A 9968-nucleotide genomic window follows, 5' to 3' on the forward strand; every position below is an offset into this window, starting at 1 on the left:
AGTACCCTCCCAGTACCCTCCCAGTACCCTCCCAGTACCCTCCCAGTACCCTCCCAGTACCCTCCCAGTACCCTCCCAGTACCCTCCCAGTACCCTCCCAGTACCCTCCCAGTCTTCTTCAGAGCTCCCAGTTCTGCTCAGTCTCCCCCACCCGCCCCCAGTTCCAGGGTTTTCAGTGTACAAAATAAACATGTATTTAAAAAGAATTTTAATCCACGCTCAGCTGTTGGGGTTGCCTTGCACAACCAGCGCTCTGCTCCTATCACTACGCAGAAAGGCCAAAAACAGAATTAAAAGCACTTGTTGGATTTATAATTAATGGGAGGGTGTTTTCTGTGTAGGTACGGGGGCGATTGTTAGAAATACGCATCAGGGGAGGCTTATGTCTTGGGATTTTAAAAGCCGTGCACTCACATATACCCACCTTGCAATGTCTTCTTTTGGAACCACGGAATTCAAGTCATGGAGATGGAAATGCATCCCTAGAAAAGGATCCGGATACCGCCGGCGTTACCTTCAAAAGGCCATGATCAGCTCCGCTACAGCTTGTGTTCTGCACTGGGCAATCGCCAGGCCTTGGGTAGGGACCCCTCAGCCACGCAGGTCGCTGTCAGCGCCCACAACAAATTGCTGCACCCCAGCCTGTCTCCACGGTGCTGCAGGGGATGAGGATTTAATGGGCCTCTTCCTTCAGCTACAATTATAAATGCCGTAACGTCAGTTGCTCCTGGACCTGAAAAATCTTTTGAGAAGGATGCTGCTGTGAAAAATGCAGTGAGGGAAGCGGTGCTTGTCTATGGGAAACCCAGGGAAGCTCCCACCAAGGTCAGCTGTGAGGCTGGGTCTTTTTATTCAATCGAATTTGGGAATCATTTTGACTAAAGAAGATGCTGCAAGTGCTATGATCAAGCTGGTAGTGGACATCCCAGTTTCATGGGTCAGGAAAGACCCTTGGACACTCATAAACTCCTTGGACAGTAGGAGTCTGAAGACAGCGGGGACAAGGAGAGCAGAAGAGCTTGGACTCGTTTCGGAGGAAAAGCCTCTGTGGATGACCTGAGATGGAAGAACAAGTAGGGCAAACTGCCTCTGTTCTCATCTATGTCTAGAAAACACGCGTTTCCAGATCTTACAGATAAATGTTGAGATGCAAAGACCTTTGCTCAGTAAATCGGATCTGCCACCCGCGTCTGACTTTTCTCATATGACATTTCGTAACTTTTTGGAGAGTCAGCTTTCTAGAGAAACAGGAACTGAGCTGTAACAGGAGGAAAGTTCAGTTAGCTTTAAACTTAACCCATTTTGCTGTTCTGATTATAATTTCCTATGACGCTATGATTCTGTAGCCACACAATATCTTCTCCAGCCATCTCCTTTCTCTTGAGAGTTTTCCAATCTCTTCCATTTCATCACATCAATTGGATGTCGTCGCTCTGGCTCAGTGTTGATGGGGGGCACTTCTAAGAGTATTAACTTTGCTTCAGGCTTGGTAAGGCAGCAAAGCTTCATCCCTGTGGCTTTGTTCCCAGCAGAAGAGGCAGCTTTGCAAGTGGTTTTACGGACCTGAGGCTGTATACCTATGACAGTTTAAAAATCAAACAAATGAAAAGCCCAGAGAAACCCTGTTAGACAGGAGAAGAAGTAAGCACCAAGTGCTTTGTTGTCTGGGCCCCGTTCCGTTTCATGCTTGCAAAATATGTTTAGCCCGCAAAACGGTGCAATAAAACAAAATGCCTCTTCTCACCAAGACGTGAAACATGCACGTAAAAATGACACGGGCACCAGGGCGAGCCTTTGCGTTTGGGCTGGGTTTTACGGAGGAAGAACCTCTGAAGAACCTCGGGAAGAAGACCCCGGTGTGATGCCACAGCTGCCACCTCAGGGGGCATCTCTGTGACCTCAGAGGCATCTGCGCTCCCCCCTGGGTGAGCCTGCGGTCTGCAGAGCCCCGGAGATGGCGAGGAGGGCTCCCCGCAAGAGGCGCCCAGGGGCATCGCCAGGCCCCTCGCAGAGCGGGGCCGCCTGCGAGGCCGCAGGGGAGGCAGCGGGGCCGAGCCACGGGTACGAGTCGGGTTGTTCCCACCCTGGGCCGGGGTGGAACCGTGGGCAGGGGGACCTGTGGACGCAGGGACACATGGACACAGAGCGAGGCGGCCGGTGGAGCGGGGTCAGCCTTGGGCAGCTGACGGAGGGCGACGCTGAGGCTTTGCTGGGAGGCAGTAGCCTCAGGTTTTGCCTCACAGGGGGGGCAAAGCCCCGAGTTTTGCCCCACGGGGGGGCCAAGCCCCGAGTTTTGCTGCATGGGGAGGCCAAGCCCTAGGCTGGGGCCGCTCCTGTCATAGCACGGCCGTGCCTGGCTGAGCGGGGTGGCCGTGCGGACGGGGACCCCACCAGCGTCCTGTGGGAGGAGGCCATGGTAGGGGACTGTCCCTGCTCCCTGAGCAGCATGAGGCTATTGAGGGTGGATTTAGATTAGATGTAAGGAAGAACTTCTTTACTCAGAGGGTGGTGAGGCACTGGCACAGGTCGCCCAGGGAACCTGTGGAGGCCCCTGAAAGTCACCCAGCTCCGCTGCCCTTTCTTGCTGCAGCTGGGAGGCCCCTGGGAGGCTTCCCAAGCCCTGTCCTCTGGCACGGGGCTCTGTCGAGGCTGCTCCTGCCTGCTGTGGCTCCTGCGGACAGACAGGCTCCGTCTTTTTCCTCCCGCAGGTGCCTCCACGTGCAGGTTGGGCTGCAGGAGGTGAGGCACTCTTTGGAGTTAGTTCCTGGCTCTGCCAGCCAAGAGCCTGCAAGGCGGCATGGCACGGCCACGGAAGCTGCAGGTAAGCTGGGCGCTGCTGCTTGCTCCGAAGTCCTCTGGGGTGAACCCACGGAGCTCCTCTGTGCCCGGGGAAATCGCTCCAGCAACATTTCCTCCGTGGCAGAAGAACCACAGGCTGCCCTGCTCTGGGGCACGCCTCTGGTGGGGATCCAGGGCAAGAGACCTGACTGTGCGCTCATTTCCTCGCCCAGGGATGGTCGTCAGCACTGCTCACCGTCTGGCAAGGGCCCTCGTGCTGCAGAGCCTCCTCAAGACTTGCACCTCTGCTGCGTACGTACAACACGTTTCTGTCGTGGACCGGGGGGAAAAATGGGATGGCTGCGGGCCAGAGGGTGACAAGGGGAGGGCGGCGGGCACTGCCCGGCCAGCACACCGTGGCTACTGCTGGCCAAAGCTCAGGCGCTGCCGTTGCCGTTCTGTAGTTGCGTTTACTTCCCTGGGTTATTCCCGCTCCCTTTCTGAAGGTGCTCCTGGAGCCCTTCCTTTGGGGAAGATCTGCCTGCGGCGTTGGACAGCGTGGACAGGAGGAGCGTTTCTCTTGGGGGCTGCCCGCTCAGCTTTCTCTCCGCAGCAGGCTTCCAAAACAGCTTCTTCTCAGACTGCAAGTGGAAATCCACCCACAGAGGGCTTTGCCCAAGGCTTGGAACATTAACAACAAGACTCCCTCCCTTTTAGGCAAAAGATGACCCTGCACAAGAAGGAGTTCTTGAAAATCTTCATCGTGGTCTCAGTGACCCTTGGTGAGTTTTCACGAGCAAACGTCTGGCAGCAGCCACGTTCCCCACGTCCTCCTTTCGCCTGCTGCCACACGGCAGCAGGAGGAGACAACGTGACCACGGGGACCGTTCGCCACCCCAGCAAAATAACCATCTCTCGGTGATGTGCACAGCAGCAGCTGGCGCGCTTTGCTGCGGGACCTCGCGGCTGGCCTGGAAGACGGGGGCAAGGAAAGCGGCCCAGGTGGGTGACTGCTGTGGGACAGGCAGCTCCTACAGGAGCGCTGCTGATGGGAGCTGGGTCGATCTCTGGCTGCTCTGCTTCCCTGTGGAGCGACCCCAGGAAGCAGCAGCTTTGCCGTGTCTTCTTGGGGAAGCCTGTGGGGAGCCCCAGCAGCTTCGGTTCTCTAACAGAGAGCTTTTCCTTTCCAGAAGCTGCTGGAAGAAATGGAGTCTGTGCGGTAAGAGACGTTTCCTGAGCGGGACTTGGTTTCGTGCAGTAGCCTCAGCTGACCTCTGGCTACTCGCACTCATTTTCGTAGCATCCGGGGCTCCCGTGTGTCTTTTGGGTCTTTGCCTTTCGCTAAACCTGGTGATGAAGGGGAGCACTCACGCAGAGAAAGAAAGGAGAGCCAAGCACAGCCTCCTTGCTGGGCTCGGAAGCTCTCAGGAGGGGACAGGCTGCCCTCTGATGAGATCTACTGCTTTCCTCTTGGCCGCAGGAACTCCCTGGATTCCATGGAGGCCCAAGGCAAGAGGATACGGCTCCTGCTGGAGCAGGTGGCTTCGCTGAGGGCAGAGCTCAGCAGCGTGACGAAGGTGATCCCGCGCTTTGGGAAAGGAGGCCGGGATGAGCAGAACCCCAGGCGGCCGGAGCCTGGCTCCTGGCTGACCTGGCAAGCGTAGAGGGTGGAGAGAAGGGTGCGGGGCCTGGCCCGCGTCTGCGCTGTGGCTGCAGGCACAGACACTGTTCCTCAGCCCTTCCTTCTCTTGCATCCCTCCAGGCAACGCTTGCCGCGAGCTTCTGACCCAGGCCTCCTTCTCCTCCGGAGAAGCTGAGCCGCCGCCGCTGCGTTTGCTTCCTGCGACCGTTTCTGTCTTTCCCAGGTGGTTCAGGAGGTGAAACGGGCAGCCTCTGAGACGGCTTCGGAAGACGACGTTCAGCCGTCTGACCGGGCACCGAAAAGCTCAGGTACAGCCACGTGCTGGCACGGGGCCCAAGGCTGGGGCCGAGCAGCTTTCTCTGACCCCCCCCCTGCCCTCGAGCTCCTTGCGGGTGCCTTGGCGCTGCCCCCGCGGGCATTTCCCTGCCGAGGCAGGGGGCTCTCTTCCTCCCCGCTGCGTTTGGCTCTGAGTACCGTGGCCGGATCACCCTTTGCTGTCTGCGCCTGTCGTCCACGCGGGCGCTCGCTGCCTCCCAGCACCACCGCAGCTGCTTCCTGCGGTGCAGAGCAGCAGCCAGGTGGGTCCTGTACTTTCCCCGTGCAGATGGGCGCCTCCACCCGACGAGGACAGCGACGAGAGACGTGGGGCTGGCCAGCGGCATCAATAACACCGTGTAAGCACCGCGTTCTCCTAGCCTGTGGCCTCTTGCACCCTTACGTTCCTTCCTCCATTAAAGGTGCCACCAACGACCGTGTCCGAGACCTGCGAATGCCAAGCGAGTTGGTCCTGCAGGCTTTTTTTTTTCGCTTCTTCCGTGCCACAAATCCTTCTGATAACTATCTCGCGGGTTTCAGCCCTTCCTGTGAGGTTAGCAGATGCCCCCCACAGCCCGGTTGCGTTGCTCAAGCCCGCGGTGTCGATAAGGATCCTGGAACCAAAGGTCTAATGCAGGGCACCCTTCTCGCGCCCCGAGGCCTCCCGGGGACACTTCCTGCAATCTGCTGTCTGCTCGAGGCGTCACAGAGCTCCCCAGTGTACTCCAGGACGCCGCAGAGGCCTCCCAGGGGCCCACATTTTGTTCTAAAACCAGTTAGAGCCATTGGAACGCTCTCCAGGGACCTCGTGGGTGCCCTGGAGTCCTTCAAGGCAGCACTACAGCCCTTCCGTCAATCTATAATCCACTCTAGAGTCCTCACGTGTCTACAAGGAGCACCCGGTGCACTCGAGCTCTCCCTGAAACCCTCCCAGTGACCTCCACTGTCCTCTAGGATGCCGCAGAGGCCTCCCAGTGCTGCCTTCAAGCATTCTGGGGCCCTGCAGTGCTCCCTAGGACCTTCTGGAGGCCTCGAAGGGCCCTGCAGTGTACTCTAGCACACCATGAAGACCTTGCTGGACTCTCCAGTGCTCTCTCCAGTCCCCTGCAGGCATCCCAGTCCCCCCCCGCTGTTCTCCAGTGCCCCGTACGTGCCTCCCAACGCTCCCGGTGCAGTCTAGCATCCGATACAGGTCTCCCAGTGTGCCCTAGAATCCTCCCCGGGGCACTTGAGAGCACTCTGGGTTGTCCTAGGAGCCTCCTCTTGCACCCTAGAGGCCTCCCAAGGACACTTCCTATAATCTGAGAGCCTCTTGCGGCCTCACAGGGCTTTCTAGCGTGCTCCAGGGCACCCTAGGGGCCACCCAGGGCCCTGCAGTTTGCTCTAGGATCAGCCAGACACCTTGCAAGGCTCTCCAGGGACCTCGGAGGGACCAGAGTCCCGCGTGGGGCCACTGGCAGCAGCCGCGTCCCTGCTGCCACCCGTCCCTGCCTGTGGTGCCGGAGCCCCCCCGAGGACCCCCTGGCGGCCGCGTGAAGTCCGCGCTGCCCCGCGTCCCGGTGTGGGAGCTTTCCCCACCCGGAGAGCCGCTGCTTTCGTCCGCCGGGTCCCTTCCCAAGCCACCGCCGCTGCGGGCAGCGCTAATGAAAAGGCCTTGGAAGTGCTCCCAGGGCCCTCGAGAAGGGCCCGGGGGAGGCGATGAAGCGGGAGGGGGAGGCGGGCAGGGAGCAGCGCGGGCACGGGGCCAGGGCAGAGGAGCCCCGTGGGTGGCTGCGCCCGCAGGGCAGCCCCCGGAGCTGCAGTGGGACCCCCACCTCCAAACCTGGGGGGGTCCCGGCCCACCCCGCGCCCGAAGGAGCCTCGCACGCCACCGTTAGCATAAATAGACTTTATTGCTCTGTACACATATACACGCTCGCCCCCAAAAAGCAGCGGTGCCCCAGAAGGGGGGGCAGCCCCCAGCACAGCCGCTGCGTCCCAGCAGGACCTGACCCACCTGCAAGGAAAACGGGCGGGGAGAAGGGGCTGTGCCCGCCCCGGGCAGGGCCAGGCAGCCCCCCCGGCCCCCCCACGCCCCTCTCACGTACGGGGGCAGCTGCCAGGAGGGCAGGGCTACCAGCCGGAGAACCAGCGACGGAAGAAGGTGCCCAGCACGGACGAGGGGTCGCTCAGGGTGGGAGCGCGGAGCTCGTCTTGCTGCGGCCACGTGCCTGCGAACTGCGCCAGCTCCCCTGCAGGGCGGGGGGGGGCTCGTTCGCAGGGCGCCGTCCCGCTCCCCTCACCCCTCCCGCACCCCCCCCCGTCAGCCCCCCCACTCACGGTCATCCATGTTGAGCACCTCCTCGCGGCAGTCCTTGCCCGTCCCGTCCTCCTTGGTGGTGGTGATGAAGGCCTGGTCGCCCCTCCGGAGGGTGACGGTCGTCTCGCGGCGCCCGTGGCTGTCCTGCACGGTGCGGCGCTCCTCCACCGCCTGCACGGGGCACCCGCAAAGTGTCACGGGGCACCCGCACCGTGGCAGGAGGCACCCACAAGGTGTCATGGGACACCCACGCCATGGCACAGGGCACCCACACGGTGGCATGGGGCACTCACGCCATGGCACCAGGCACCCACAAGGTGTCACGGGGCACCCACAAGGTGTCATGGGGCACCCACACCGTGTCACGGGGCAGAGCACACTCACCCCGTCAGGCAGCGTCACTTTGGTGACGGAGACGCTCTTGAAGTAGGAGCGGGGCTGGGGCTCGTCAGGCCTCAGGATGGTGCCCAGCCCCGCCGAGGACACCTGCGAGTCCAGATCTGCGGGGCGGCCGCGCGGTGAGCGCGGGGAAGGGGCGCCCGGCCCCGACCCCCCCCCCCCCGCCAAAGGGCACCCACCTCGGTCCTCCCTGCGCTCCGGGGGGGCCGGGCGAGCGTCCTCCAGCTGCAAGGCAAAGCCAGCACCGGTCACCGGAGCCCGGGGCCCGGGGGGGGGGGGGGTGCTCCGCCACCCGAGGGCCCCCCCCCCAGCAGGGCAGGGCCCCCCCCTACGCACCCCCGGGAGGGGGCTCCAGGGCCGGGCCGGGTCTCGGGCGCCCTCGGGGCCGTCCGGGTGCTTCAGCATCGAGTCGCGCAGCGGCCGCCCGGGGCCGGGGCCGGGCAGGGGGGGCTCTGCGGGGCACAACCGGGGCGGGGGGGGGGGTGAGGCCGGGCCTCGGGGCTCCGCCGAGCACCTCCCCCCCCCCCCCCCGAGCCCAGCCCCGGTCCCGTTCCCACCTATGGCCGGGGGGGGTCCCGGCCCAGGCCCCCCCGAAGACGCCCAGGAGCTCGCCCGCGTCCCGGAGCAGCTCCTCCAGGCCGCCGGGGCCGAAGCCGAAGCCATCGGGGGGCGGCGGCCGGGGGGGGCCCTCGGCGTCCTCGTCTCCGTCCTCGTCCCGCGGCGCTCCGCCGAACAGCGGCTCCCGGGGCCTGCGGGGGGGGGGGGGGGGGGGGGCGCTGAGACCGGGAAGGGGAACGGGGGGAGTCTGGGGGGGGGGCCCCGGGCCCGTCCCGGTACCTGCGGCCCCCCGGGAGCCCGAAGAAGCCGCGGAAGGCGTCGTAAAAGCTCATCGGGCCCGGCCGCGAAGCGCCGCAGCCGCAAAGCGCCGCCGCCGCAAAGCGCCCCCGGAACCGGCACCGGCACCGGGAACGGGAACGGGGCCGGGACAGAGCTCGGGGCCTCCCCGCAGCCCCCCCGCCACGGCCCGGCCCGGCCCCGGCGCTGCTGGGGAGGGGACGGGAGCGGAGGGGGCCTGGGGCCTGCCGCAGGGGGCGCAGCCCCAGTAGGTAGCACACCAGTAACACCAGCAGCCCCAGTAGCACCAGCAGCCCCGGTAACGCCAGTAGCCCCAATAACACCACACCAGTAACACCAGCAGCCCCAGTCACACCAGTAACAGCAGTAACACAGCGGCCACCCCAGCAACACCACCAGCAGCCCCAGTAACACATCAGTAACCCCAATAACACCACCAACAGTAGCCCCAGTAACCCCAATACCACCAGCAGTCCCAGTAACACACCAGTAACCCCAATAACACCACCAGCAGCAGCCCCAGTAGCACACCAGTAACCCCAATACCACCAGCAGTCCCAGTAACACACCAGTAACCCCAATAACACCACCACCAGCAGCCCCAGTAGCACACCAGTAACTCCAATAACACCAGCAGCCCCAGTAACACACCAGTAACCCCAATAACACCACCAACAGCCCCAGTAAGACACCAGTAACCCCAGTAAGACACCAGTAACCCCAATAACACCACCAGCAGCCCCAGTAACACCAGTGACCCCAGTAACACCAGAGCGCGGCTCCCGAGGCAGAGGCAAGGGGAGCAGGGCCAGGCGGTGACATCCCTGTGCTGGGAGCCTGGGGGGCCCGAGGGGAGAAGGGTCCCACTGGGGGGGGTCCAAAACCAGCGCTGCCCCCCCTGGGGCACAGGGAGGGATGAGAAAAGACACACGTCGCTTTTGATCTTTATTCTCCTCAGTAAATAACCCCCGCGGGGGCTGCAGTTGAAGCGAGCGGTTTGAACTGAAAAATACAAGATCTGGACTGCATAGAAAAAAAAAAACAAAAACAAAACCAAAACAAAAAAGAACAAAAGGAGAACAGAAAATGGGGGGGGGCCCTCCCCAGCTCCTGGGGGTGGTCGCAGAGAGCAGCGGGGCAGGGGTACAGAAATGAGGGAACTACAGGACGGCATGGGGTTTTTGTTTTTATATACAAGACACATTTATCCACTGAATTTAGAACACGGTACAAAAAAAACACTTCAACTAATTCATCTTACAATGCTGTTCATACCAATTACTGTTCTTATTCCTAATAATAAGGGGGTTTGCTGTAGGTGACTCGCAGCTTCCACTCCTTTGGATCCGAGAGGTTCTGGGGCAGCAGGAGGTGCGGGGAGGGGGAGGAGGGAGAAAGGAGTAAAAACCAAAAAAGGTTTTCACTCAGTTGGCGCCCCAGCTGTAGCTGTTGTAGGCAGACGTGTTGGCCTGGGATTTCTGGGGGACGGAGCTGCCTTGGCTGCGCTGCCCGGAGCCGCTCTGCGGGGAAGGGGGGCAAGGAGGAGAAGCAGAGGGTTAGCACCGGGGTGCGGGCGCTGCCATCCCTGGGGTCCCAGCCCTGGGCAGCTCCACAGGGTGATGCTGGCACCGCTGGCCCCGGGCACTGCGGGCTAGGGGTTGTTTGGAAAGAGAGAAGGTG

At 62.0% G+C, this 9968-nt stretch overlaps 2 protein-coding genes across 7 annotated transcripts; one reads left to right on the forward strand and one right to left on the reverse strand.

Moving 5' to 3' along the window:
- The first annotated feature begins 433 nt into the window (after positions 1-433).
- On the forward strand, positions 434-5162 carry LOC106029355 (uncharacterized). 4 transcript variants are annotated; one of them, XM_048054324.2, is made up of 9 exons: positions 434-2061; positions 2709-2821; positions 3012-3090; positions 3496-3560; positions 3713-3780; positions 3972-3997; positions 4259-4355; positions 4644-4728; positions 5025-5162. In XM_048054324.2, the coding sequence occupies exons 1-9, from the start codon at positions 1955-1957 to the stop codon at positions 5096-5098; spliced, it is 714 nt and encodes a 237-aa protein (XP_047910281.2). In that variant the 5' UTR covers positions 434-1954; the 3' UTR covers positions 5099-5162. The 4 variants fall into 4 exon arrangements, with proteins under 4 accessions (XP_047910281.2, XP_047910280.2, XP_047910279.2 ...); XM_048054323.2 differs by having other exon boundaries at positions 437-2061; positions 3710-3780; XM_048054322.2 differs by having other exon boundaries at positions 444-2061; positions 3969-3997.
- Positions 5163-6608: 1446 nt separating this feature from the next.
- Positions 6609-8427, reverse strand: LOC136788164 (HCLS1-associated protein X-1-like). 3 transcript variants are annotated; one of them, XM_066986233.1, is made up of 8 exons: positions 8271-8427; positions 7991-8182; positions 7770-7885; positions 7613-7658; positions 7419-7534; positions 7055-7205; positions 6823-6966; positions 6609-6731 (listed from the first exon to the last, which is right to left on the reverse strand). In XM_066986233.1, the coding sequence occupies exons 2-7, from the start codon at positions 8094-8096 to the stop codon at positions 6848-6850; spliced, it is 654 nt and encodes a 217-aa protein (XP_066842334.1). In that variant the 5' UTR covers positions 8097-8182; positions 8271-8427; the 3' UTR covers positions 6609-6731; positions 6823-6847. The 3 variants fall into 3 exon arrangements, with proteins under 3 accessions (XP_066842334.1, XP_066842335.1, XP_066842333.1); XM_066986234.1 differs by having other exon boundaries at positions 6609-6966; positions 7770-7894; positions 8001-8182; XM_066986232.1 differs by having other exon boundaries at positions 6609-6966.
- Positions 8428-9968: the final 1541 nt, after the last annotated feature.

Source organism: Anser cygnoides, chromosome 33 (assembly GCF_040182565.1).
Source record: "Anser cygnoides isolate HZ-2024a breed goose chromosome 33, Taihu_goose_T2T_genome, whole genome shotgun sequence".
NCBI classification, from domain to species: Eukaryota; Metazoa; Chordata; class Aves; order Anseriformes; family Anatidae; genus Anser; species Anser cygnoides.

What these genes read in the sequence shown, in the direction of transcription:
- LOC106029355 (XM_048054321.2), top strand. Translation starts at nt 1,955, where the DNA reads ATGGCGAGGAGGGCTCCCCGCAAGAGGCGCCCAGGGGCATCGCCAGGC. An exon ending in CACGGCCACGGAAGCTGCAG is followed by an intron (nt 2,822 to 3,011) that starts GTAAGCTGGGCG and finishes TTCCTCGCCCAG; the next exon opens with GGATGGTCGTCAGCACTGCT. An exon ending in GGGCAAGGAAAGCGGCCCAG is followed by an intron (nt 3,781 to 3,968) that starts GTGGGTGACTGC and finishes TTTCCTTTCCAG; the next exon opens with AAGCTGCTGGAAGAAATGGA.
- LOC136788164 (XM_066986234.1), bottom strand. Translation starts at nt 8,323, where the DNA reads ATGAGCTTTTACGACGCCTTCCGCGGCTTCTTCGGGCTCCCGGGGGGC. An exon ending in GGGCTCCCGGGGGGCCGCAG is followed by an intron (nt 8,183 to 8,270) that starts GTACCGGGACGG and finishes CCCCCCCCGCAG; the next exon opens with GCCCCGGGAGCCGCTGTTCG. An exon ending in CCTGGAGCCCCCTCCCGGGG is followed by an intron (nt 7,659 to 7,769) that starts GTGCGTAGGGGG and finishes TTTGCCTTGCAG; the next exon opens with CTGGAGGACGCTCGCCCGGC.